This window comes from Ambystoma mexicanum, chromosome 2p (assembly GCF_040938575.1).
Source record: "Ambystoma mexicanum isolate Mex_15411 chromosome 2p, UKY_AmexF1_1, whole genome shotgun sequence".
Lineage (NCBI taxonomy): Eukaryota > Metazoa > Chordata > Amphibia > Caudata > Ambystomatidae > Ambystoma > Ambystoma mexicanum.
Genome location: NC_090923.1, coordinates 884,305,195 through 884,332,718, shown reverse-complemented (window position 1 = coordinate 884,332,718; position 27,524 = coordinate 884,305,195). Strand labels below are relative to the sequence as shown.

Below are 27,524 nucleotides of genomic sequence, written 5' to 3'. Positions count from 1 at the left end.
CTGCAGATAGGATTCATCTGGACATTTTCGAAGAATGTATTGTTGGGCATTGGCAAGCACAAGGGGTAGGAAATGTGGTTGATTGGCAACCTATGTATCGAGAGCACTGAATTGCAAACAAGTGCAGGTCTACTTTAGTTTACTCATGCTATGGATTATAGAGATTGTGCTAGAAAATTACACATGGTTGAGCATTGGGAATTTTTATTTATTTAATTCAGTGAGAGGTGATGGGGCCCTTTGGCAGAAGTAATAAAGGTGTTTCATGCGGTGAGAGACTCAAGTATCCATTTTAAGGGGTGGCGATTTCAATTTGAAAACTAGTACTCGTAGTGAGACCATAGACCGTATTAAAGAAGGACATTGCTTTTGGTATGCGCCCTAATTGGTTAGAGACTACCTCGGATCGTAAGGGCAGGAATTTTTTACGACACTTTGTTGAGCTGGGGTTAAGGGCAGTAAACAAGAGATTCTCTTCCGACGTTCCGGGTAAGCATACTTTCGTAAATGCCAGATCCTGCTTAATGATGGTCTATTATATATTGGGGGCGAGGGGAACATCGGTCTTGTGTTGACGAATGAGGTAGTTGGTAGGATCAAAAGAGATAATCATCCTCTCGTACTGAAATTAAGGTTGGGGAAAAATCTTCAGTGTCATTAGAGAATGAAGATGAATGTGGCATTCGCAAAATGATTTTTTGAGAAAACATCAACCCAGAGCAACAGGCCCCAGAGGTTATACATGTGGTCTTGAATGAAATAGAGACATGTCTGCATGAGGGCAGTGCTCAAACCAAAAGCCAGGCATAGAGTACTATCAGCAAATAAAGGGAGTTTTAGGAGAATGTACTTGGGACAAGAACGCTAACACATAGGGCATTGTGGTTTAATAAGGATTGTGGTTTAATAAGGATTGTAAAATGGCCAAGCAAATGCTTTTGACAGGGTTAAGAAAGGAAAGCATAGTACAGGAGGAAATAGTTTGGTTAGGGGCCACTATAAAAAGACATTAAACGCTAGAAAATCAGAACTAGTAGAGCAGGCATGGGTGCATTTGGAAAGGGTTGCTTTCTGATCACCTTCGATCACATACTGGAAAATGTTTGCAGATGGGTTAAGCAGCAGCCACGCATCCAACAGCTTAAATTGACTTGGTAGGTGAGAACAAGTGGCTGCAAAAATGTTCGCGAGTGTACAACGCATCAAGTGACGAGCCGAGAAACTGACCCTATACCGAGGAATCATACCCTTTGGAGTATGAGGCAGGAATTTGAAGCAATGTCACTACCATCAGTGTGACTGGAGTAGCTAAAGCATTATCTGTGATAGCAAATGGTAAAGCTGTGGGTCCGGACTCAATCCTGATTGAATTCTTCAAGTATGAAAGGATAGTGTGGGTGCCTACAGCCACTGATTCAAAATGGTATTACACCAAAACTCAAACCAGATTCTTGGAAAGAGGCAATCATTCTACCAATTTTAAGAAAGGCAACACATTTTTCCTCAATTTCTCTCATCGATACTTCGGTGAAGTGGTTCGGCCGAGTATTGCATAAAAATTATGGCTTGGACAGCAGATAACCAAATCTTGACGGAGCATCAGTATGGTTTCCAAGAAGGCATAGGCACTTCAGTCCTAATTTGATCCGGTTTGGTCCTAATACGTCAGAGGCTATAAAAGGCACCTTATAGTTGGGATTCATGGATCTTTCCATGGCTTTTATTAATCGTGATAAACTCTGGAAGGTCTCATGGGATTTGGGAATGCCAGAACAGACTTTGCAAGTTTTGGTTTACAATGCACTCCGAATTAAGGGCAAGAGTAAAAACAGGGGCACGAGGCAAAACAATGCAAGCATTTCAGGCATTTTAAGGTGTAAAACAAGGATGCGTTTTGGGACCTTTACTTTTTATCCTGTATATAAATTTGTTGTCGCACATGCCGTCTAATTTGACAAGCGATGTACCCAAAATGGCCGGTCAAAAGGTTTGTGTGCTATTGTAAGCGGATGGCCCAATTTTGATGGCAAGGACAAAGCATGCTCTGCAAATATTGGTTAATGGGTTCAACAATTACATGGGATAAAAAGGATTGGTGCAAGTGTGGTTGTCTTTGGTTTGACACTAACAGCGTATGGCATTTCATGTTTTTCTGCCCCAAGTATGCTGTTTTCAGGAAGAAATTCCTTTTTCCTACATAGAGACATTTTATGGCTTTAAATGTTTTTCAATTCCAGATATGTCTATTGCACATTGTGTTTATTCTTATATTGAAAGTTAACTTTTATTGCCAAATCAGATGTTCTAGATTTATAGTGCACATCGTATTTTTACTTTGAAGAATGTTATAATACGTATGTTAATTTTATCTTTGATAAAGCATAGTATGGGTTTTATATGGTTGTATTCTTTGATGGGATATACATTACCGAATAGTGGTTTTACCTTGTGCTTTTAGAGATAAGCAAAGAGACGGCCTTTAAATACGTCATAAATGCACATTATTTTTTATTGATTTTTAATTGCATTGTAATCAATGTTTGTCTTGCTTGCAATAATACACTTTGTATCAAGGTATTTTTTTATATGTGTGTATTTGAATGTTGGGGCATTGACATTTAATTTGATCATACAGGAGTTCATGTCTACATGGTCATGTAAGGGTTTTATAGAATAAAAAGTAATAAGATTTAAACTTTAATATGGTACCTCGGTTTGATGTCTGTTTGGGAGATATAAATATGGGAGGTGTTTTCATTTTTTGTTACTGTTAAGCTATGCAACCATAACTCACAACCCCACCATGCACTGCTCATGCTGCAGGTGGAGCTCTAAAGGTCTTCATCGGTACGAGGCCAAAAAGGGGCCAGGTCGTATCGCAACTTATGTGCCTTCAGAACAAAATACTTCAAAGAACAGGAGGTGGGAAGAAAAAAAAATCCCATTAATAAAATAGAAGAAAAAAACAAAAAAAACACTATCAAAGTTACTACAAGCATTGGAAATACCAACTTTAATGTAAAAAAATAAATAAAAAAAATAAAAAAGCCTCTCACAAGGAAGAAAAAGAACTAACTACTTTAAGGCTGCCATTGATGCAACCTTATTTCACCTATAGAAAAAGGCTTCAAAATATAGGCAAGGGGGAATCATCACCCCACCCATATGTACAATAAATCTAACATTTCCTTGCATTACAAACAATGATGCATGTATTTTTTGCTGGTATCCAGTTATACTTGCTTCCTTCAAAACATCAACGTCAGGGTACCTAATGCACGCAAACAAACTAACATATCAATAATAATTATCATTCTCACAAAAGTAAGACTTTAAATAGTTGTAAGGCAAAGGTTTTACAGAAAAACAAATTAGTCCTTGGAAAAAATATTTGATTATTTCTGAGCATTCACATTGCTAACCAGAACAAAGATCAATCACAGCAATGAGAAGAATAAGGTGGAGGAAGGGTGAAAGACCAAAGCATTTCAGGAGGTTCCATGTATCCTTTCCCATGCCAGAGGCTAATGGGTGACCAAACAAAATGCATTCCTAAAGAGGATTCAATTTTAGAGGCGAAGAAATTGGCACTGGAAATTAATTATGAAAGATGCGATAACCACAGTTTTATTCCATGTAGGTGAAAAGACAGTCCCTGGGTCTAGGTAGCGTCTCTAAATATTTTTATTACTCGAAAAAAAAAAGTAAGGACTGCTGGTAAACCCATTTAAAATCACAGACTAAGGGGCAGTGACTCTGGCATTAGCAGAAACCTCTGCAATGATTTTACCAAAGCCAAATGAGGCTCCCACTATGTGCTCCTACACTTCACTGAGACAATCTTAATATAGATGCCACATTGTATGCCAAAGCATTGGCCAACAGAATGCAAGTAAGATAATGTAATTTAAGAAGTTCAAGCCCCCTTTGCTTTTAACGCAAGCCCCACAAAGTAGACTAGTCAAATTTAGACATAGCACACACAAATGTATGATTAACCCTTTAGGCTGCAAAAGCATTTCACAAAATGAGCTTTCCTGCAGATGACCCTCAACAAGATGGGCTTTGGCAAGAACATCATAACTGTTGTAACGACAATTTACTGAGGCTCTGCTCCCACAGCAAGAGCATGAGTTAATGGCCACCAGTCTTCTTCCTTCTTACTGTCCAAGGGGAAATGATAGGGATGCCAAACATTCCAATACTCTTTGACCCAGTGGTTTGACCACTATCACAGTTAACATGGGAAGACAAGAAAGAAATAAGGTACCACCATTAAATGTCCTCATTTGGCAATGATTTCATACCATCACGCATTAATCCCACTTAGTCCAATGCTAACCTAATACAAGTACTATACTGAGACAAGCCTTTGGGACTGAAATCAAATAAACGTAGACAAAAGCAGAGTAACTCAATCCAGTGCTTGGTATAGAATGCAACTTTTGTATGGGTGCCTGCTATGTTAACAATTTGGGCACGAAGAGAATGGTGAATAACGCAGGTCTAATGCGAATTATCGTAAGTACTCGGCCATGTCAAGGGAGACAAGACACCATAGAATCAAGCACGGGCAAAGCCAACAGTTTGGGATTTTGTAAAGGAATTTGCCAGGAACTGCCACGATAGTGCTACCTGGCCATAAAATGCCAAAATCTGGCAAATGGTGCAAGTAATCTGGCCATATGACGAAAGTGCCTGGCAAAAGCCAATAAAGGAATCAAAACAGTGGCAGTTTTAAGAGTAGTTAACGGCAAGTAAGACACTGACGCACATTGGTGAAGACATTTTATTACATTAGGACAAGGATCAGCAGCTTGCAGCTCTCCAGTGGTTTGAGTAGGAGCCCATCAGGATTGCTCAGCATGGACTATGCTGGCTAGTGCTGATGGTAGTTGTAATACAAAACATCAGAAGAGCCAAACGTTGCAGCCTGCACTAGGAGTTAATCTACAACTGCAAAAGACTGCTTATAGAGAACAAGTGCAGCCTAGTAAAAGGCAATATTTTGATGTTGCTACATGATGGCACTAGCTCAAAGAGATCCCCACGGGGGTGTCTTTTCGTCAGGGGCCAACAGCTTTAGGGATTAGCATGAGTAAAAATTCAAACACCCACATGCCGTTTGTCCCTCCCCTCATCACATCCCTTTCTTCCCCCCCCCCCATTTGTACTTCGGTGATAGTTTTAACCTTATAAATGACTCTTCAGCACCACCTCATAGCCAAAACTAAAAATCTCTTGGATGCGTGTTCCAACATGAGTCAAGATGAACATACAGTCCACAGTACCAGGATTCGTAATTGCTGTGAGCCATTTACCTCCTGCTTCTACTCAAGGAGAGTCCGGTTAGCTTTTTAACAAGAAATATGTATGTATTTTATTTCAAATTTTTGGTCTAAACAGAACATCATATATAAAGGAAAACATAACTGCAGGTAAGAAAGACAAGGTGGAAAACATAATAATAAACTACGAACCCCCCTTAGTAGGTATTGCACCAGATACGAGTTACTCCAAGTCCACCTCTAGAAATCTGCTCCATACATCTTCAAACAGCTTGCTCTTCTTCCGACTCCGAAAGGAAACTCAATATTAGGAAGGATATACATCTTCTGAAGCCACACCGATTTAGTGGGCAAGGTGGCACATTTCCAGTTAAGCAAAACAATTCTCTTGACCACCAGAGAGGCCCCTCCCAAGGAGTCATATCGGAGTAAGACAGGTCCTCAGGATAGTATCTCTCCCAAAATCAAAGTTATACCCCATATCCACACCAAGAACAGAGTTCAGAATGCCCAAAATCTCACTGCAAAAAGTCTTTACCTTATAACAGTCCCATAACATGTGCTCCAATTAACCTGATTTTGCTTACTGCTCCAACAAGCATTGGATGTACCAAGACCTTGTTTGCGCATCCGTTCTGGTGTCCAGTATACCCTGTTCAGAAGCTGGATTTGTCGCAGCCCCCCTCCCCCATATTAATAGAAATAGGAGGGATGTTTCTACAAAGATTCCCACATGGGTCTCGCCATTTCAGATATAAGACAGCGCAACCATTTATGTAATAACTGAGTATGCCTTGCTGATCAGCCACTCAAAGGTTTGTAGACAGCCGAGGCCACATGTTCCTGCTCACAGACGAGTAAAGGGCCCAAACAGAACATCCTCGGGTAGCTCTTCTAATAGAATAGCAGACCCAAGGGACCTGTACTCCCCATATATACACACAGTCTCCAAAGCCATGTTTGTCTTGGATGTTCTGGAAGGAGAGCCATGATCCATTCTGAAATAAATCCCCAATCCACCGAATCCATCCCAAGTACCAATTCGGCCAGAAAACCATCCGGATGTTGATTGAGGGATTCAACGATATCGAAGCCCCACTTGCAAGCAGTGCTTCCATTTTCAAAAAATTAGACATCTCCTGCCAGGATGTATGTAAGAATTCAGTAATAAAAGAGGAGTCTTTCTTCTTGTCATTCTTTGTTGTCAGAAAAGCAGTTTGCTCCAACCGCCCTACTGAGCTTACCTCAGCCACTGTCCACTCATCGAAAGGTTCTCGCATGAAAAGCACTATGTGGTGGGTCATAAAAGCAAGGAGATATTTTGCAAAGTTAGGCACGCCCAGACCTCCTCCATCACTCGGGAGCTGCAGCTTCCACAGTTTCAACCTTGGAGGTTCACGATTCCATAAAAATGCCTGGATCAAACTGTCCAACTTCTTCATCAAAGACTTATTCTGCGGGGGGTCGGGGGGTAAATCATGCTCATGATATGTGATCTGGGGTGCCGCAGTCATTTTTAAAACCTTAACTTTGCCTCCCAGTTAAAGATGGAAGTAATCCCAACTCAGTCTGCTGAAAATGTCTACAGCCATTTTCAGATTAGTCCCCACCATACTTTAGATCATTAGTTAGCCATATTCCCAGGTACAACATCTTAAAATCGGACAACATCTGAATCCATAATTTGTCAAGTCAGATTTACTCCACAAATGGGTACAAGGCATGGCCTCTGATTTGAGCCAGTTTATATTGTAACTTGAAAAAAACTGCTGAATATTTCAATGTGATCCATCATTGAGGGCATCAAAGATGAACAGTCCTGTAATACCACCAGGTCATCAGTGTATAGCTACAATTTCTGCATAACACCATGAAACTGGACACCCTCGATTTAGTCTTCTGCTCTGATGGCAGCTGCCAGTGGTTCCAGCAATAGAACAAACAGCCTGGTTCGAAAGTGGACAACCTTGTTTGGTGCCCAGTCTTACATCGAACTTGCAGGACAGACACCATTGGTCGACACATCTGCAGTTGGACCTTTGTAGAAGAGAATCACCCAGAATGGACGTGGTTGAAATCATTTTCAAAGTCCAAGGAGATTGCTGCCACACCAGTCTCCAATTTCTTGCCTTCAGATAGTGTCAGTAACAATTTCTGCACGAGTGACTCCCTTTGACAAGGCCAGTCTGTTGTAAAGCCTGCAATATTTCCATCTCCCCCCACGCCCCCCATCTCCTCATATATTAGGTCTGTAAATTAATAACATCCCAAACGGTTTTGCTCATTATCATTGGCAACCCTCACACGGCATTCTTCAAAACATAGTACTGCTGTGCATTGCGATCTCGCACCTGGCTTCAGCTGCATCACACATCCAATCACTCCGCCATTAATGCTAGTGCCCGACTTATCAACAAGGTCTTGCAGTCAAACACTGTTTCCCCTTCCCTCAGAATGCAATCACACTTCGTAAACTCGTGTGTGAATGCACACTTCGTGAAGACAGATCATCAGGCAGAAGTTGTGTTAAATGTCTTGGGAGATCAGCAAGACACTACAAAGAATCTTTCCCAGAAGTCCCCAAACAATGTTCACTTTCCCTTTAAGATCCTTAATACATATGAAAGAAATTCAAGCGCTCGTGTCCACTTGAATCGTCAGTTCTGCTGGTTATTATATCATTGCAGCTCCATGCATGACCCAAGAGCTAGGTTTGCCTCGAGCCCCTGATCGCATTAGAAACAATCTTTTACAGAGATGCAGCTACCGGCTCATCTCTACTTTTGAACGACGATCCTGAACACTTGTGAAATCTAACGGCACGCCCAGCTAAACCACAAGGTAAACATGCCACGCAATGTGAACTGATAAAAACACCACGTTTCTGCAGAAATCATAACTAAACTCTTTGCCTATTTTTTAACATTCTGTTGCAGAATATATATGTTATCTCTACGGCGATCCCCACCCTGAGGGAGCCTCTACTTCTTGCATATTGCACAGTATGAAGCCAGTTAAGATGCTTCACATAAATGCCCTTCAAGTAATCCACCAAGTGAGATAGCCAGTAACACTTTATGAATATATATATATATATATATTTTTTTTTTAAATCGATCTTCAGCACCCTTGATGCATTCTTACCAGGTGAATGTCTAAGTGGCAACATGAGCGCAATAAAGCATAAGTACAGAATGAATTGAGTTTTTTGAATTTAGCTGAACGGCTAACCTACCTCCTTTTTAGACTATTACCGTCAATGGTCATTTTGAGAAGTACATTGTATTCCGAGTTCCAGTCACTTGCACAATTAACACTTTCGCTGTGAAATTACTTTTGAAATGTGTATGTTTTTTATGATAAGAACATCCATTTGATGAAATCCGATTACAATGGCTGAATGTATTGTATACATGCAACTTCTTGAATGTCAGATTCACATTGAAAGAGAAATGAGAGAAAGAGAAATGAGAGAATGAAAGAGAAAAGAGAAATGAGAGAGAAAAAGAGAAATGAAAGAGAAAGAGAAATGAGAGAAAGAGAAAGAGAAATGAGAGAAAGAAAGAGAAAGAGAGAAAGAGGTGGAAAACAACCACACTCCTTTAGTCCCCAATCATTTATTGATAAAGAACCAAGGCATAAAATAAGCGGTGTTGCATAGCAATTTGCTATGCAATTTTGGACTTTTGCTAATAAAATTGACACTTGTGTAGCAAAGCTAGCTATGTCAGTTGTCCTGTTCAATGAAAGCACAGCTGGCCCTGCATTACGCTCTTGCCTTGAGAGCCCTCTCCATTTCTCATTAAGTTCCAAGGGTCTAACAGAGTACAGTAACCTCCGAACTCAAGTGGCCTGTGTGGGAGTGCTGGGCAAGTTTTTATGTTTCAAATAATTGCAAACCAGTAGTAATCGAGCTGATACTTTTATCAAGCTAGCTATATCCTGTATGGCAAAGACCAGTGTAATATTATGACCAAGTTGTGCACAGGCGCACAACCTGCTGAGCCAACTACACAGCCTGTCAAAGCAGGATGAGTTAATAGCTTATCGAGGCATGTATGGAAAGCTTGCAACTTGCAGTATATAATAGCATTATAGAGCCTAGATGCCCAGTCTTGCAATGATATAATAACCAGCAGAACTGACGAATCAATAACATATATACATTAGACAACATAAAATGTTCAATAATATACAAACGGATGTTGTGCAAAATCATTCCAAAAATGTTCAATTGTGCATAAAGTGCAAAGTAGCTGTTATTACTGTTAACAGTTTCACTTTCTCAGTTCTAAAATATTGAATACTACAACATGTTCCCTTATTGCACACATCCCTGTCAAAAAACTTATTTTAACAGTGCATTTGTTTCAACAAAGCTCAGTCATTACATCCTCTGTAATGTTATAGGATATTTATACTGCACACTATCACCGCCAGAGTGGTCGCCTGGCGCTTTGGCGGATCTGAATGGGAAAGAGGGTGGGTTAGCAGGACTGAGCAGGATAGGAGCAAGAGAGCTATGATGTGCTGTTCGCAGCATCAGTTATATTAACACTTTGTCGAGCTCCAGTGTGCTTTTCGGCTGGTTGCCGTCATGTGCTGTTGTGCGAGATGTGTGGTTTTATTTGTTGTTGCGGTGTAGTGAAGTCCATGCATTTTGTTGTGCTTGGTGCAATGGTTGTGTGTGGTTTGAGTACGAGAGGTGTATGCACAGGGGTGAGATGTTTAGTAGGGTTGGTTAATGGCATCACTATCTGGATGTGACGCAAGACTATCTTCACAGTTCACAGGCCAAAGGACAAGTGAAACAATGTGGCACAGCCACGTTTGGACACTAACCACAGTTAGTAGCCAAACGCAAGCTAATCTTCGCAGTTCTGTCTAAATGTGAAGCAATGCTAAGCTTCCCAATTCTGTCCAGATGCAAAGCAATGCTAAGCTTCACAATTCTGTCTAGATGCAATGCATACATTAAGTTATCAAAATTTAACAGTTTGCCAATTAAAAATGTCAGGATAACAAATCTACATATTTGATTAGCAATGGTGTACTAATATTTTTAATGTCACCATAACTTATTTGTACCCAAGACATAAAATGAGCAATAGTACAGCATTGTGTGTACTGCTGAAACAAGACATAGTCTCTGTAAAACGTAAAGATTAGCTGCATGATTGGACCCAAACTAAATTAATATGAAAAGAAAATTTGAAGAAAAAAAAAAAAAAGGTTCAGTGCAAGGCTCTATGCCGCTGCTCCAGTCGGTGTTGTATAGGGCAGTGTCCGTATATTGTAGGATTCACACGCTTGACCTATGATTTGCTCTGCAAGGAGAAGTTCAGATGTTTCATGAAAAGTTCAAAGTTAGGAAAGTCATAGCCTGAGACGAAGTATGTAGTATGCTGTTCCAGCAGGCAGGGCAATTGTCAACTTCAGGTGTGATTTTCAATATAGCGTTAAACACCATTTTCAGGGGAAGGCAGGGCGGCTAATCACCTTAACCCCAAGCCAGGTAGGCCCAAGGACATCATTTCAGCCCTATACACCCATAAAAGTGGCATTTATCACTATTATTCAAAGCCAACGTTTCCATGGGATATTAACAAATTAAAAATAACGAAAACCTTTAACACATTTTTACTGAAAAGAAAATAGATTTTATTTTTGCATTTATTTACAGCGCACATAACCCGTAGGTATCTATACGCTAGATTCATTGTAGTTTCAGATGTTTTATTTAGGGAGTCCTCCCTCCAAGCCCCCCCCCCATTCCTCCCCTAGGTTTTAAAACACACCAACGCCCTCCCCACCCATTTTAACTCCTTACCCCACTCCCAAATGTATATTCAATACTAATTTGGTATTTTTCCGGTAATGATTCGTTAACAAGGTTTTTCGTTATGACCTAATCGGTAATCACTGGATACCAGAGCCACCATCTGTGGTACCAATACTTTTTAATGGCCTTGGCACTTACTGTTGAACTAGCAGTTAACAGGGGAAAGAGGGTGGAGGGGACCCGAGGGCAAGAGAGAAATGCAGGGTAGCTGTGCTTTCTTTGAACAGGTTAATTTAAATAGCAAGCAGTGCTACACAAGTGTCAATGAAATACATAGCAAATTTCTGGGCGACACTGCTTATTTTATGCCTTGCAATGCTAATTTTCACAATTCTGTCTAGATGGACACAAGGCTAATGTCCACAATTCTTCGATCAGAGTGTGACACATGGCTAAACTTCACCCGGACAGAGAGTGAACGCCTAAATTGTAGGCACAACTTTAAGTGCAAAACACCTAGATTTGAGGTATCTGGATAGCGGGAGAATGCCCAAGTATGGGACACAACAGTAAATAAAAACCACTGAACTGTTGTTATACAGCAGTGTTAGGGGTAGCAGCGTTAGGGGTATTCTTTACTAGCTGGCTGATTTTGGTATGCTAGGTTGTGTAGGTAATGAGAGGCAGGGCTTTTTGTAATACAGCGATAGCTGCACTCCCCACCCAGCCCACACTGATCTTGTCAGTCGCTGCTGGTTGACGGCTGGCAACTGGCTCCTCAGGCGAACACGGGGAGCTGCCCTTTGCGTTGGGGCTCTTAGCCGAAGGGGCTGAACGGGCAGTGGGCTGTCCTATGGGGTATTAAGAGCCTACCTCCTGGAGGGAAACAACCAATCGCAGGGCAGGGGGAGGGTAGAGGTCACAGGTGCGGCAGAATTTTAAAGAACACTGCTAAGTAACAGGCAGCAAAGCAAGGGAGGGGATGAGAAAACGAGCAGGGAGTGGAGGAAAGGAAAGGCAAGAAAGGGGAAAGATAACATGGAGGGGGGCCACAGGGGCAAAAGTACAACACCTACCGCATCAAGGTCAGGACTTTGTTGAAAAAAAAAAGTACTGTTAAAACAACAATTGTCTGTTTGATGATCTATATTATAGAACATTTGATATTGTATTGGTCCAATGTATACATGTTGAATCGTCAGTCTATTATGAATTAATAAATATTCTATATTCACATTTTTGCCTGAACTGATCCATGACCCTTATCCAAGTTCTGGAAATGGACATAATTGACTCAAACACCACCATTTCTGATAGAATTTACTCTGATCCAACGAAGGCATACCTACTCTGATCCAATATTTTAAAAAGGACCTCTTCAGGGGAAATTGCCCCCAAAACTCAGGTGTCTCCACCTCTAACAAACTGCACCTCGTGTTCCACTGGTGCAGGTCCCTAAGCTCAAAGAGCCTGCGTTTGAGTCTCCTGCTCCACACTCTCCACCACTAATGACTACGGGCTTGAGGAAGACTACGATCCTCTCTTCAGTCAAAGCCCTTCATGAAAGGGTCCTGGATCTTATGGCGTTCTTGGACATTCCAACTTCTGAACCTCCAGTGAAGCAAACCGGAGTGTTTTCAGGGGTACTTACGTTAAAGTCTCAAGAGCGCTCTGGTCTTTTGCTTCAAAAAGGAATTTAGCCTGCAAGGTTTTGGACAAGCAACACACGGGCCAATATGTAAATAAAAATTAAGAAATACATACATTTTAAAAAGACACCAGGTACAGATTGCAAGCGTCTGAAGATTTTCCCCCCCCATCCATAGGTCCTTTGCAGTCTTGACACATCTCCTTAGATAAAGTCCTTCTGCGGGAAGAGGGCATGGGTTTTTATGCCTGCATTTTTTGCAGTGCTGAAATCCAACCAAGCTGACCTGCACCATGCCCTCGCAAATCCGATCCTCCCTTGCAAAGACGATTGGCTGTGTGTGGCATATCTTCAAGATGCATAACTTCATATACACATATGGCTGCAGCACCGCAAATCCCTTTGTTTTCCGGTAGGGGGCATCCATTTGCAGTACCGAGTTCTCCATATAGGGGTTTAGCGCCACATTTTTTATGAAGATGATGGCTGTGATACAGCGTTTCTCAGGCTTCAATTTCACATCCATCCATACTTGAACGATTGGCTCCTCTGGAGTCACTGTCCTCATCCAGCAGATTCTCACATGGGGTGGTCAGTGAACTTGCGAAAATCGTCGTTATTGACGATCTCGCAGGATCCGTTTTTCTTGAGATTGATGAATACAGTCCATACCAGTTTTTGTCTAACCAGCAACAGAATGAGAGACTATCGTACACATGCTCGCTCTTTCTCAATTCCACCCACAGGTTTGCGTAGTGATTTCAGAGGCTTCTGGACCTTCTGGCATTCTGTGCCTTAGCCCTCCCTCTAGCGAAGTTGAAGATCAACGTACCCAATTAATGCTCAGACAGGCCTGGTCCCAGGCGACGGACCAAAACACTCAATTCCAGTGCCTCTGGAAACGGCAGTCTACCTCCTCAGCTGGTCGGACTTCACCAATCTTACATTAGGAACTCATTTTGAGATCCGTCCCCACAGGTCATGTTAACAAATGACTCCTCTCTCTCTCCTTGGATGTGGCCAGCCAGGTTCTGGTTTTTGGAGTTGATTTGCCGTCAGCCTTCCCTCCAATCCAGTTGCCAGAGATTCCCAATCTCCGGCACCAGAAGGAGCAGCGAGTGTGGCATCCCTTTACTGAATCATTCAGCTTAGCTGCCTGGTTCCTGAGGTCAAGTCGCTTGCTCAGTTCAATCTCTCAGGACACAATATGCGCGTCATCCAAGCAGCACACAGACTCAATACAGCAGCAAATGGCTTTGATTCCATCACTTGTATATCACTTGATGCATGACGAGGTGGGCCCTCGTCATGCATCCATCGACTGTCCTGTCCTTCATGTCGGACCTTGCCTCTACATACATATACACTCATGCCAAACATACTTGTCGGCTATTGGGACTTAACTCATCACAGACTCTTGTTCTTTAACCATAAAAAAAACATCACTTTGCTAATCTTTTGCATCTTTTTCCACCAGTCAGATCACCTCAGGCGAAATGGGACCTCAAAGTGGTTCTCAATGCCCTTTGTCATAAGCCCTTCGAGCCCATGGCAACGGTGGATGTAAAGATCCTTACCTGGAAAGTGTTTTTTCTGGTTGCCATTACGTCGGCTAGAAGAATTGGTGAACTGCACGCTCTAATGAAAGACCATTTCTTTCGTTCCATAAGGACAAGGTAGTGCTCCGCACGCACCCTTCCATCTGAAAATTGTCTCCGATATTCACATTAACCAGTCCGTTTCCTTACCAGTGTTCTTCTCAGACCCAACATTGGATGTGGAGCAGATCTCCACCACCTTGATGTTAGGAGAGCACTCAAATCTAGAAAGGACTAAAGACTTCAGAACCTCTCACATTTGTAACATTCGGAAGTCCGAAGGGAACACATACCTTTAAATCCCACTCGATATCCTCTTGCATTTCAGAAGCTTTTACAGTAAGGGGCTGCAGCCCCTCCCTGCCTCCTCCACCCCCCTCCCCAAGGGTATACATGCTCACCTTGTTGTGCCCTGGGAAACCATTGCTAAGGCTGCTACCTGGGACTCTCACTTAGCTTTTTGTAAACACTATTGTCTCAACCTCCGTTCACAAGCAGATGCCATTTGGTCAAGCTGTTCTTAGAAACCTCTTCAAGTACAGGAATGTTTCCATCCACCCAGTTCTATACATCAGTGCTTGTGAATCTCCCACAAGGATGGAGGAAAGGGGATAGGACGTTACTCAACGTAGTGACTTACGTACTTCTAGTCCATAGTCCTTTCCTCCATATGCCTGCCCACCATCCGTGCTAAAGTACCCTATTAATGCTAAAATGTCTAGCAACCCCGGCGATAGAAAAGGACCGAAGGGCGATGCACTGGGCAGGGCTCAGGAAGGCAAGACTAAAGCCAAACGTAAAAAAGATTTATTTTTTTTTAAAGTTTTTTTTTTTCTTTTGATGCCATTAAGAAGAGCTCCGGTCCAGTCCCGAAGGACAGAATAACCCACAAGTATGGAGGAAAGGGGACTATGGACTAAGAGTATGTTAGTAACTTTGTTTATTGCTACTGTAAAACAATGCATTGTCTCAATGCTTTTCAGAAATGTTTAGGTTTGTGCATCTAAATCTCAGTGTCAACTAGGCTTCATTTTGTTGGGGAACACGATTCATATTGACAAGTGAACACTTATGAAAACGTACATGATCACACAGCCTAATGATTTGATGGCAAAAATTCTGTGGCCTGCAACTTACACACCTCATTCAACTGGTGCCCATGAGTTGATCCCATTCGCCTTCACATTCTAGCTTACCACCCTGTTGCTTTATACCAGCTACCCTGAAGGCGAGATGGCCACAAACTACAATATTCCACCTAGTTTGTCCAGTTATCTGCCTGCTACGCCATGCAATCTGCTTAGTCTTACTTTCTTTCACGTAAAGGACTACATAAACTCACTAGATGTACGCAAAAGTAGCGATCCATAGATCGAGCCAGTCTGTACATCTACTGCATAAGCATACACTGTAGTTAGCGTCCAGTGCTTGCTTTGCTATATGATTAGGATTGCATTATATATTAACACGTGTTTCATATCTGTGTCCCGTCATGCAGCTAACCTTTTACATTTTATAGGCACTCATTCAGGGTTCGCAAAGTCCCTTTGCCCACTCGAATAGAGTAGGGCAAGTACCTTGGAAAGGGATGTTTGAAACTTTTTTTTTTAACATGTACTTTGCAGTAAATGTAAACTAGATTTCACAATGCGTGGCTGGCCTCTGGGTGGGAGCTGTGTGCCAAACAAAGTCATTTTACAGAAAGCACATTTCACTTCGTCATTCATTGCTGTGGGTAGAGTGCATTTCTTTTTGGTCGAGTAGGTAATTAAGTTATTCTACTTACAGGTAGAGTGGAATTCTACAATATTTTCAGGGCCCGACTCATCTCACTAATGTCTTCAGCTTTACACAAAACCGCTGTATTGTTGCGCACATTGTCGAGTTAACAAATAACTTTAATATATTAGTACAACATTGCTAATCAAACAAATTTTAATAAGCACACTCTGATAATCAATGTTTTAAGTTTTAATTTACGCCTCGAGAATTATGGCGTTTTATTATTGATAATATGCGGTCTTGTGTGCAAGAATGATTAATGTAGATTAGTGACATTTTAGTGGTGTGAGTGAGGAAAAGGCAAGTGATGTTTTGAGTTGTTTTTGGCAGGGAATTTCTTGCATTTGCAGGTTTGGCTTTGCATTTAGATTTCTAAGAGTATGGAGAGACTGCTTGATCATCTGTGCCAGTCACTTCCAAGATACATGGAAAAACTGTAAAGTATTATAGACAATGGGTAAAAGAAAGGTTAGAATTTTTAGGTACACATGATGTAGGGATGTTGGAGAATATACATGTATACGTTCTGATCAACGAGGTGTAACAGTAAGAAATTAGAAAAGAGGCAGAGCATTTTGGAATTGTGGAGGAGGTTCAAGGAGAAAGGAAAGGCCCAGGAGGGTAAGGCTGTGGAAGTAGGGCAGATGCAGGAGGGCTCAGAGACCCCTACCGCCCCACCACCATATGGGCGTTATCCCTTCTCACCCGAAGTAGGATATATTAATCCCCAGTATTTGTCTCAATTCTCCACCCCCGTAAATATGAGGAGGAAGCGAACAATGCCTCTAGCGGCTAGGATAGAAGAACAACCAAGCGTGCAAACGCTTGGAGGAAGCACAGCAACAGGCGGAGGGAGAGTTGCCACAGTTAAGGCGGCAAGGAAGAGAGGCAGGGAGAAGGAGACAGGTGAGCAGCAGGAAAAGGAATTGATCAGTTGGGCAGTTCCCTTTTGAAGTAGATAGTGCGCCATGACAGACCTTAAAGAGGATTTTGCCCAGGTAGGTATGTCCTTACAAGAGGAACTAAAGACATTAGTCCAAGAGACAGTGCGGCGTGGTAGTGTGGGCAACAATTCGGTGCTGTCAGAAGTAAGGAACACAGTGGAGGGAGATGAAAAGGAATGGGAATAAGCAACAGGGAGAGCAAGGTGCCTTCGCACCAGAGACAGCCGCTAGGGCAATTAAACCATGGGGTCTTAGGACACTGTGGTGGTCTTGTAGCAGCGATTAAGCATAAATGGGTAAAACAGGGAAAACCCAAAAAAGGTACAGGGAAGACAGTTTGCTACTACAGAAAGGGCTGGGTAGAGTACACCATGTTCCTTGGCCGCCTATGGACCGGAATAATATCATGAAGTCCATACGCTCACTCAGTGCAGGGTCGGGGAGGTGGATTAATGCACTGGAATAACAGACAGCAGGCATTATGCTGGCCATGGGAGATATGACTAATGTGCTTGCAGCCCTTATAGGAGAGTAAGCAGACGAAATTTGGATGAAAGCAGGTTATCCAGGGGTACAGCTATACACAAAGGATATATATATGTTTGCGGTTTATCCTACTCTACATATGCAGCCCCAGGACCTGAGCAAGCGCGGTTAGGACAGAACCCAGAGCCCGAGGCTGTAAAGACCCATGTGCCATAGTCAGTTGTGCCAGCACAGGCACTGGTACAGCCATGGGAAAGTAATAGTTTGCCCCAAAGTACTGTTCCACATTACACAGGAGCATCTGTTTGGGGGATAGCCCCTTTCTGCTCCCGGATACAAGTTCCTACTGGACTAAGACAGCGCACAGAGAGCTCAGACTTTGAGTCCATTACCGCCGATCCGGATGAGGAACCCCATATATATGTCTAACAATAGGTGATCAAACATGTTCATTTATGGTCAATACAGGGAAGAAAAAAAATATATATATATATCTTACATCAAGGATGCCAAATTTCCACTTCAGGAAAAATGCTGGAGAAAGGGTATTCTCTTGGGCTATTAGGTCCGTTCCATACACAGAGGATTTACTTATTAAGGTAGATACTCAGGATTTATTAGCTCCTTTTTTGTACTGTACAGAAACCCCAGTGAATCTCTTGGTCAGAGACCTGTGGAGCAAACTGAATATGAAAATCTCATTCACAGAACAAGGTATAGTAAGCTCAACCCCAGGGTTGCATCATGCAAAAACGATGGCGCCTTCACAAGCAGGTTGTAGCAACAGCACAATAAAGGGGGGGGGGCACGGTTGGGGATGCCTATACATTTAGATTTGGTTTTCTGTGGAGCAATTGTAGTGCTGGTGTGGATTTCTGGGATTCGAGAGAGCATTACAGATACCATCAGAGTTCTTGTTTCGGCCTGCTGTTTTACCAAAGAAGGGACCAGGTACTGCGGTCACGACAATTTTGGAGGCAGTAACTGTTAAAAAGCACAAAGTGGTTCTCGCGGGTACTGAAGAGGAAGGGTTCAGAGTTTTGTGCCTCGATCCAACATCATCATTAAGGGAGGTGTCCGACTTAATTTTTCAAGGATGCGGAGGACACATGAGAAATGGTCTTTGAGGTTGGTATACCTTGCCAGATAAAGAGCATAGAGCGATGCCTCAGAGTATGTGTATTATTAGAACTACATCAACGTATATGAAGGAAGATTTGGAGAAGGTGCCTAGTCACTTGTGGACTACCGATTCTCATTGTGTGGGGCTGCTGGAAAGAACAAGGATACAAGTAGCCTAATGCAATACTGCCACGTGTGATACAGTACCCCATGTCTAGGGAAACGGATGAAAAGATGTAGGACACCATTATGGCATTGTGGAAGCAAATTATCCAACCTTCTGTGTCCCCATGCAACACTGAGGAAGGAAAAAGGGTCAAGCTGGAGGATTTTGCAGGATTTGCGCCCTTTGAATAATAGCATGGAGGAGTTTGCAGTGGTTCCAAATTCTGCTACCATTCTCTGCAACATCCCTACTGGATGCTCACACTTTACTGCAATTGATCTGAAGAAAGCATTTTTCTCTGTCCCCTCTACACACGGATTTTGTATCAAGACCGGAGGAGACAAGATTACAACAGGGTTATTTTGTATCCCAGAGTAAATTTAAATGAGTGGTACAGATGGATATGGGGAATCTGCATGCGTCTCATACAGTGATTAAGTATGGAGAGGATTACCTAGTCTGTAGCACTTAAGAGAAGCATTCCCTCAACGCTGCTCATCTTCATGCGCACGCACAAGGGTACAAGGAGAAATTACAGTATTTTCAGTATACCTGGGGCAAGTAATATCACCAGCAGGATGCCCAAGAGAGCCATGGCAGTTCAGAATCTGGCACAGCCAGTTACCATAAAGCAGATGCAGTTTCTGGGACTATTGTAGGTCTTGGATTTTCGACTATTTAAGTTACACAAGGCCCCTGTTCAAAGTACTAAAGGGAGCACAGAAAGAGAAAGGTTGGATTGAACATAAGAAATGGAAACTGGTTGCCAGGAGCTCAAGAATGCGATTAGTAACGCTTCAGTCCTGGCGACCCTGGATTATAAGAAGTCATTCTATTTGTTTTCACATTCCAACGGGCAGATAATGACGGCGATCCTCATCCGGAAAATGTTGGGTCATAAGCCTTTGGATTATAGAGAACTCCTAGATCCAGTTATGCAAGGGCACTTTCAGGTGCAAACACGTTGCGGCATTGGCTTTTGCCATTGAAATATGTTTTCAACCATACTATGGGCTGCCCGGTGACACTGTTGATCATGCAGTTTTTGCAATTTGAACAATCCAAATCGAGCCTCACTACGCAGAGAGCATAAGGATATGAATTCATCTTGTCAAATGTATCTATTCATCCAGTGAGGGGTCATAGTCAATACTGCGACTTTTGTAACTGAGCCAGTGAAACCTGATGTTGTACATGATTGTGTGGTTTATGAAGGGGAGGAGTGCATGAATGTCAAGGAAGATATACTAGAGGTACTCTTTGTCGATGAACCATCGACAATTTATCAGGACACAGGAGACAGGCATACGGGTGTGGCAGTTGTGGGCCTAGTGGATGGTGGGTACCAAGGCGAGTGAAAACAAGATTGTCACATTATTCTGCGTAAGCGGCGGGATTGGTAGCAAAGGCATTAGAGAGTAGTAAGGGGAAGGCAATTATTATTCATTTCGACTCTGCGTACGTCACATCCACTATGCATTCAGGGTTGTCGTGATGGCAGAGAAGAAGGCTTAGGAGATTTGACGGGTCCCCTGTCCAGCATGCTGCGACACCATCCAGATTATTGAAAGCGTTCACACTACCAGCAGAGATATCCATTGTTAAATGTGCTGTGAATACTAACAATACTGACCTACTTGTGCATGGGAAAATGTGTATTTACCATTTACAGACAGATACCGATCACAGAAACCCTGTAATTTTCATTATCTCATCATTGTCGTTTGTCCATTTTCCCGATGACTCGTAGTCACACTGTGGGAAACTAATCTGCTTGGTATTAGGTAACCCACCTTTTGGTATAGGTGGGTACTACACAAGTTGGCAATGTGCCTGAGCAGCCAGGCCCATCTCAAGAGGGGCAAATGTGAGCTGTAGAGCTATACAATTGAAATACGTAAATACGGGTAACCAACTAACACTTACACTCAAGGTTTCAGTTATAAAATTAACGTCAGTTTTAAAAAAGCATTTTTTTAAAAAGGCAAGAGTTAGTAACAATACGAATAAACTTTGAAAAATACTTTTCAGAATCAACAAGCCAGTGAATAGTCTTTGGATATGCTTCATAAACCCGGAGGTGGCTTCAATCACAAGGATAACATTTGCATTTATATATTACATGTTTATACTTTGCAGATTCAGAGTTGAATGGGGAAAATGTAAGGGAAGCAAAAAGGTTATAACAATAATAATTGTGAGGACAACTGAATCATCCAATGAAGTTTCCAACAAGCTACCACCTCACCTATGAGGAACAATCAAAGTCAACGGATTTAGAAGAGTGCCCTTAAGTAGCCAGGACAGCCAAAGTCATTTGGACACAGTCTATGGATCTGATACACTTCTTGGATTGAAGTCTAGCACAAAGTTAAGAAAGTTCAGAAAAATCACTTGTAGGGTCACAAGCTAATAAGCCTGTGAGAAGAGAGTTGAAATCAATTAGAAGAGTGTAAGCCAAGGCAATTCCCATGCAAGAAAAGTGCAGCTATACGCAATAAGGCAGGTAGCCGATGCTTAAACAGTCCTCTGCTTAGAAGAGTGGTCCAGCTGGATTAAGTCTTGCGACAGCGGTGCAGAACCTGGTTCCTGAGCCACAGTCGTGGAAACTAGGAGGTAGGACGTCTGGAGAGCTCCTGAGGCGGTACTTGGGAAATCGTCGGCAGCTACGGGTTCTTTTCGGTTCAGCAGCACTTTGCGGTTTCAGCGCTTAGCAAACAGCACCAATGTGGATCTTGGACACCGGTTGGACTCTTCGCTCCCTCAGTCCTGCACTCTGGAGGTCCTGCTTCTGGAGGATGCTTGGGAGTCTCCTGGAGCTTCTAGCCGGAGTCGCTCTGTGGCAGACCTTGCACTCTACTACAGACACTCGACCCCTGGCTTTGGGCTCCTGCAGCAACAGAGGCGCAGCAAGTCGGAATGTTGGTCCAGTAGAGTTAGTCTCTGGATTAGTTGGTCCCACTAACCCAAGGGGAGAAGTCATTCCGTCCAGAGCTTCTCCACCGATGTGAAAAAGGAGGTCAGCACAGCAGCAGGGCTTCACCGGGCAATTCAAAGGTCCGGCAGGTTGCAGCAAGCTTTGGTGCCCCCAGTGGTCGACTGCCTGTAGTCCCAAAACCCTCGCCTTTTAAGCAGGTTTCTCCCATTCATGCACAGCCTAGGCTATCAATCACACAGCAGGGTGGCTGTCCTGAAAGGACGGTCAGCCAGCCAATCAGGACTAGTTGCATTCAGGTATTCCGAGAGACAAAGGACAGGGGAGGTTTGAGACTCTCCCTCAAATCCTGTCCTTCCAGACACTGGAGCCAGGGGCAGGCTTCAGGGCTGAAGCCAGCCAAAGGGATCAAACCTGTCAGCGCACAGAGTAAAACCCAAGACCTCACAAAAAGAAAATGGGGGAAAAAAAAGACTGGGGCCATTTTGACAAAAATTGTCACCCATGGATGCTGTACTGCAGCTAAGGGTTTAGCCTGTGGTAGAAACGCACAATGGTAGGAAAAGGTAAACCACTGCCACCAGCCATTTAAAGTAGTGAGTGCAAAATGTCACATGGGAAAGTAGATAAACCCCTCCACCCGCACTTCACATAAAATGGGGTGTGCTGGACCTACAAAGAGAAAAAGGTAAGTAAAGTCAATTTCCCTTTACTATTCTTGGGAACTGTAGTTCAAACAAGAAAAAGTATTTAAACCTTATGAGAATTTAAAGGATTTCTCAGTAACACTGCCATGAAGGTGCTGTGTGTCACCATACAAAAAGCAGATGCCTATGGAGTTTGGCAGACTCCAAAAACAGTAGAAACACAATCCAAATCGGGTAAAAACACACGAGTGAGAAAAAGGTCTCACCGCAGGGTTAAAATTAAAGTCATAAGTCTGAAGGTCTCCAAGGTTGAAGGGAATTAGCACAGAAATGAATTCTCCCCAACAGCTGGACCCTGTGCACACCCGGATGCTAAATCAGCAGCGAAATTCTTGGTGTGGGAGGTATTCCCACAGTGGAGTATATGTGAAGTTTTGAAGTCTGATAATGGAACGGACTTTAACATTTCGCAGAGATTACTTCTTTGTTTGGCATAAAGTACAGGTTGTGCTAAGAGTTTCACCCACAGGATCGTGGAAAGAATGAATGGGCTGTTAAAGAAAAATCGGTCATCTAAACGGTTTTGAACTTATGTAAAAAAATAAAAACAATAAAAAAAAATCATGGTTGTTTTGCCTTCCCCTGGCAAAGTTTCATTTAAGGACTCTGGGAAGGATCATCACCAGTCTCCCCCATCAGATAGTGAGAGAGAAGGATACACACTTTCACCATCCCAAACCCCCCCCCCCCACCTCCAACGCCCCATCCCTCCCCCACCACACACACAGCATCAGATGCTCAGAAGTGCTCAAAGATTCTAGAAGGGGTGTTTAGGGCCTTCCTTGGGGACTAAACTCGAGCGGTCAGAATTATATCCGCGCAGGTTGCTTCCTCACACCAACAGCCAGCTGCTACAGAGGGCATCGATCAAGAATCTAGAGTTATTCCACAGCCAACGCTCTTCCTTGGAGACTTTGTGTATGTCCGTTCATTTGTCCGGTGCTGGAGTGGAAGCCCCTTCCACGGGCCGTACACCGTTTCCACTCTCGCAGAGCTTGTGATGGCGTAATGAAATATGTTTGATGCACCTTACCAACATGCAGAAAGTTTCCAGCACTTCACCTACTGAGAGGTCGAGGCTCATTCCAGCTAGGGCATTTGAACGGACAGACATTACGTTTCTTGTGCTCATATTGAAGAAATGGTATGCAGTCATTGCATCGACAGCTAAACCATCTAAAAAAAGCATCTTAAAAAAATATTTATAATGCATTTTTTTTTAGATGGTAAAGGGTTTATTCATAAAAGTGGATTTTAAAGGGGGACCCCTCCTCCCCCCCCCCATTAAAAAAAATAAATGCATTAGATGATTTTTATTTTAAGATGCTATGGCATAAGGTGCTTTGGCTGTCGATGGAATCACTGTAAACCATCCAAGGGCCATCGGGTGATTATTCCTTTCCACTTGCAGAAATGTAGACGGCTCTCAGAGGGGTAAGAAAGGCTGTACAAAACGCTCAGTCCCCAACACACAAACATCCCGAGAGAATTATGTATAAAAGGATTTAATGACAGTTCCCACCATTTAATGAAATATGTAAATTGGGATGAGATTTGACCAACTGCACTTCCAAGAATAAAGGACCTGGGAACAGAAGGAGGTGAGGGACAAAGTAAATAGCCACTTAGGCATTATGTTATCCAGAAATAACAACGAAGTTCCAACTGTGGCCATTTATAAAATAATTGCACTACAAATGTCCAATAGCTTTTTGCCACTACATCAAGAGCAGTCCCAACAGTAATGGATAGAAAGCAACTCGAATTGTAGAACAATCTGTATAACCAACAAAACTGCAGCATGAGCATAATGAACTATTCCAAAGTTATCCAGAAATGTATTTTTATAGACGGGGGGGGGGCGTTGCACAGAAAAAGACGGCACATGTCATTAACAAAGCATCAGTGAAATAGTCAGAAAAGGGAAATATCATCTAATACGAACACTTCAACTAAATCATAATCACCTCCCTTCCCACAACACTTTGTATACACACCTGTACCAACAGTGAAAGAAAATTACCACCATTACTTTCAGACATTTACCCACACAGCATGCAGCTTTATGTACTCTTCCCCTGTCCAAACACCTCAAGGGACATTCCACTCTACCCCACCAACACAAACCAACATTGTTGCCTTTGCCAATTCTTGTTGGTTTTTAACAGGACTTTAGTGCAAGGAACAGGTATGATACTGCTTATAAATCAAGTGTTGGAAGGCACATTTGGTCAAGCCATTATTATCACACCAGGAGCACATTTACAACTGCAATTAACTCTTGTAAGACAGCTTTGAAATAACACCAGTAAGCCCTATAAGGCGCAAGGGTTGATGTTAATACTTGATAGAGCTAGCAGGAGGATGTTTTTTAGGCTGTGAGGTGCAATTAGCTGGCGGGATGACCATGAGAATTTGCCAGTCAATCTGTGTGTAAATAACTAAACAAAATCCACAAGCTCGGTGTCCCCACCCCCCCCCAAACATCCTATTTCTCTGTTATCTATGCTCCAATGCAATCTTTTCGGCGGAGCCAAAACGAAATAGGTGGTCGTTCCCGCATATTACCTTCCATAGCTCTGCTAAGTCGAATGTGCCGTTATTTTGGAGAGGACTCAAACCCACTTCCATGTTCTTCTCAGTCATCATCTTGTACGGTTATTTTCTATATGGTGTCAGTGTGCATATATTGCTGATCGAGTTGAAAAGGTATTTTTTGTCGCGGCAGGGAGCGAGTCTCTACGTGACGGGATATCACCCACACGCCAAACACACTTACTTCGACGGAGGCATCACGGTGTGCATCTAATGTGAGTTTTTTTCCTAGGTCTACGAGAGGTCCCGGGTCCACTGCTGCAGGATCTACCCTCATAGTTGTGTTGGGACGGGTCGCTTTCAGAACCTTCACGCTACGTGCTACAACGAGAGCTATGATTGTACCACACCTGTCTAGGCAAACTTGCCCACTCCAATATGCCTCCGGTTGGTAACTTGGGAGTCATGAGAATTCGGGTCTACCTGATAGTTTTTCCACCAGCCAATGTCACTCGGGAGATACAATTGCACCACTGCTACTTCTTCTCTTTGACGAGCGTGTCAGCATAATTGGGTTAGAATGTCTTGGCCCCTCGGTCCATTTCTATAAGCAAGTGTGACGTAGAAAGTAGCAATACCGTGATTTTTCGCTTATATACTCCTCCCCACTCAGCCACCTTCCCTTGCACTGCTTACCTGGAGCTCGGCCCGCTCCGCCTCCCATCGGCACTTCTCTGCTTCAAAGCGCGCCCACTCATGCTGAATGTAGTGCAGAATACCCGGCACGCTGAGCTCCTGCCGTCCTCCCTGCTCAGAGGCCGCTGCTCCCCTGTTGGGAACGGCCCGGAAAGCCGCTCTCTCCTCCATCATGGAAACCACAGCCTTCTGCCTTCGCCTGCCAAATAGCGATCCATCTGAGGGAAGGGAGCGCGCAAGCGTATTATGAGTTGCTACAACTTCCTGCCAGATAAAGAGCCTATAAGAACAGCGGAACAGGGCGAAGCAGTGGAGAGGAGACACTATGGAAAGAAAAGAGGGACAACAATAACAACGAGACGAGAACATGCACTCAGCGAAGTTGACAGAAAAGTGCAAAGCAAGCTGCGGCCTCACTATTGAAGGCAAAGGAAATGAAAGATAAATGAGAACCGACAGTTCTGATGTGGAACATATCAAAACATCACCCATTGTTAGTTTATTATGTTAAAAAAGTCTTATTTCTGAAGTTTTGTTATTCATCACCAATTTATTCCCATACGTCTTCGAAGTTGCTTTCTGAAGTTGGCTTCTTATTCACCAGTTACTTGTTCTCATACTTAGAGGTTGGTTTTGTTTTCAACCAGCTACTTAGTCACTGGCTAAAGCAGTTGGTTAATTGAATTTAGGATTTGGGCTTCTCATTCATAAACAGTTTTAAACCACTGTGGGTAGAAACACCCCTGCTTCATGCTGCTTATATTACATTGACATAGGCGTTTCTGTTTGTGAGGAATTCGACCATCCATGTGGGCGCTCGCCTGGCCTTTTTTTAAATTTAAAATGAAATTGAAGAGTGGTAGCTCAACCTGCGGAAAATGTGTGGGGCTAATCCGCACACATTTTCCTATGCTCACTGCATGACATACGCATAGACTCAAGTACTCTTATTATTATTTATTATTTAGCATTTGTAGAGCGCGCAGCAGCCCTTAGGCATTGTGGCGCTGTTACAGAGGTACTTGCAGGTTACGTAGAATAGCGCACAGTGTTTACAGGAAAATACATAAGAAGAGTTAGTTACATGATGTTGGTGTAAACAGAGTATGCGTAACAGAAAAACTTAGTTACATTTATTTATTTAGATTTGTAAAGCACACTGCAGCCCACAGGCATTGGGGCGCTAAAATGAGTTTAGGAAGGCTAGATTATGGTTTACATGAGTGCCGCCCACGCAGGGTTCTTGAACATAGTAAAGGTTTCTACAAATATAGGAGTGAAATGCTGCATGGTTACAGGAACAGAAGTCGTGAAAACAGGTTAGCACAATATATTCAAACAAAGAGCCTAGTTTTGATCGCTTTACGGAAGGCTGTGTGGGAGTCAATGCTCCCGATGTGTGGGGGTAGGGCGTTCCAGTTGTACGCAGCCTGAATGGGGAAGCTACTCCCACCGCAACGATTTTTGTGGGTTTTGGGAATGGTGATTATGTTAATGTATGGCGTTCTAGCAGGCCTGGAGGAGAGAGGTTTGGTAATCCTCTGGACCAGGTAGGGAGGGGCGAGATGATGGAGGCACTTGTGGGTAAGGGCCAAGGTCTTGAAGATGATTCTCTGCTTAATTGGAAGCCAGTGGACCTGTCTCCTGAGTCCTGAGATTTGGTCTCTGCGTGAGAGACCTGTGGCGGCACATGTTCATAGTGAAGGGACCTTCCATGGGTGGTATGCAGTGGGGGATGAGGAGGGCTAGTTGCTAATTGTCGTTTTTAGAGATTTGTGAAAGGTGGATAGTGAGGGTTCTGCTCTGAGAGCATTGGGAAGGCCATTCCATAGTTT

At 43.0% G+C, this 27,524-nt stretch overlaps 1 protein-coding gene across 1 annotated transcript in view; it reads right to left on the bottom strand.

Moving 5' to 3' along the window:
* STRN4 (striatin 4) overlaps window positions 1-25,916 on the bottom strand; it is a 563,587-nt gene extending 537,671 nt beyond the window's left edge. The window contains exon 1 of the mRNA XM_069644583.1: window positions 25,690-25,916. Coding sequence (XP_069500684.1) covers window positions 25,690-25,863 — 174 coding nt within the window. The 5' untranslated portion in view covers window positions 25,864-25,916. The remainder of the gene's footprint in view (window positions 1-25,689) is intronic.
* Between the last annotated feature and the right edge of the window lie 1,608 nt (window positions 25,917-27,524).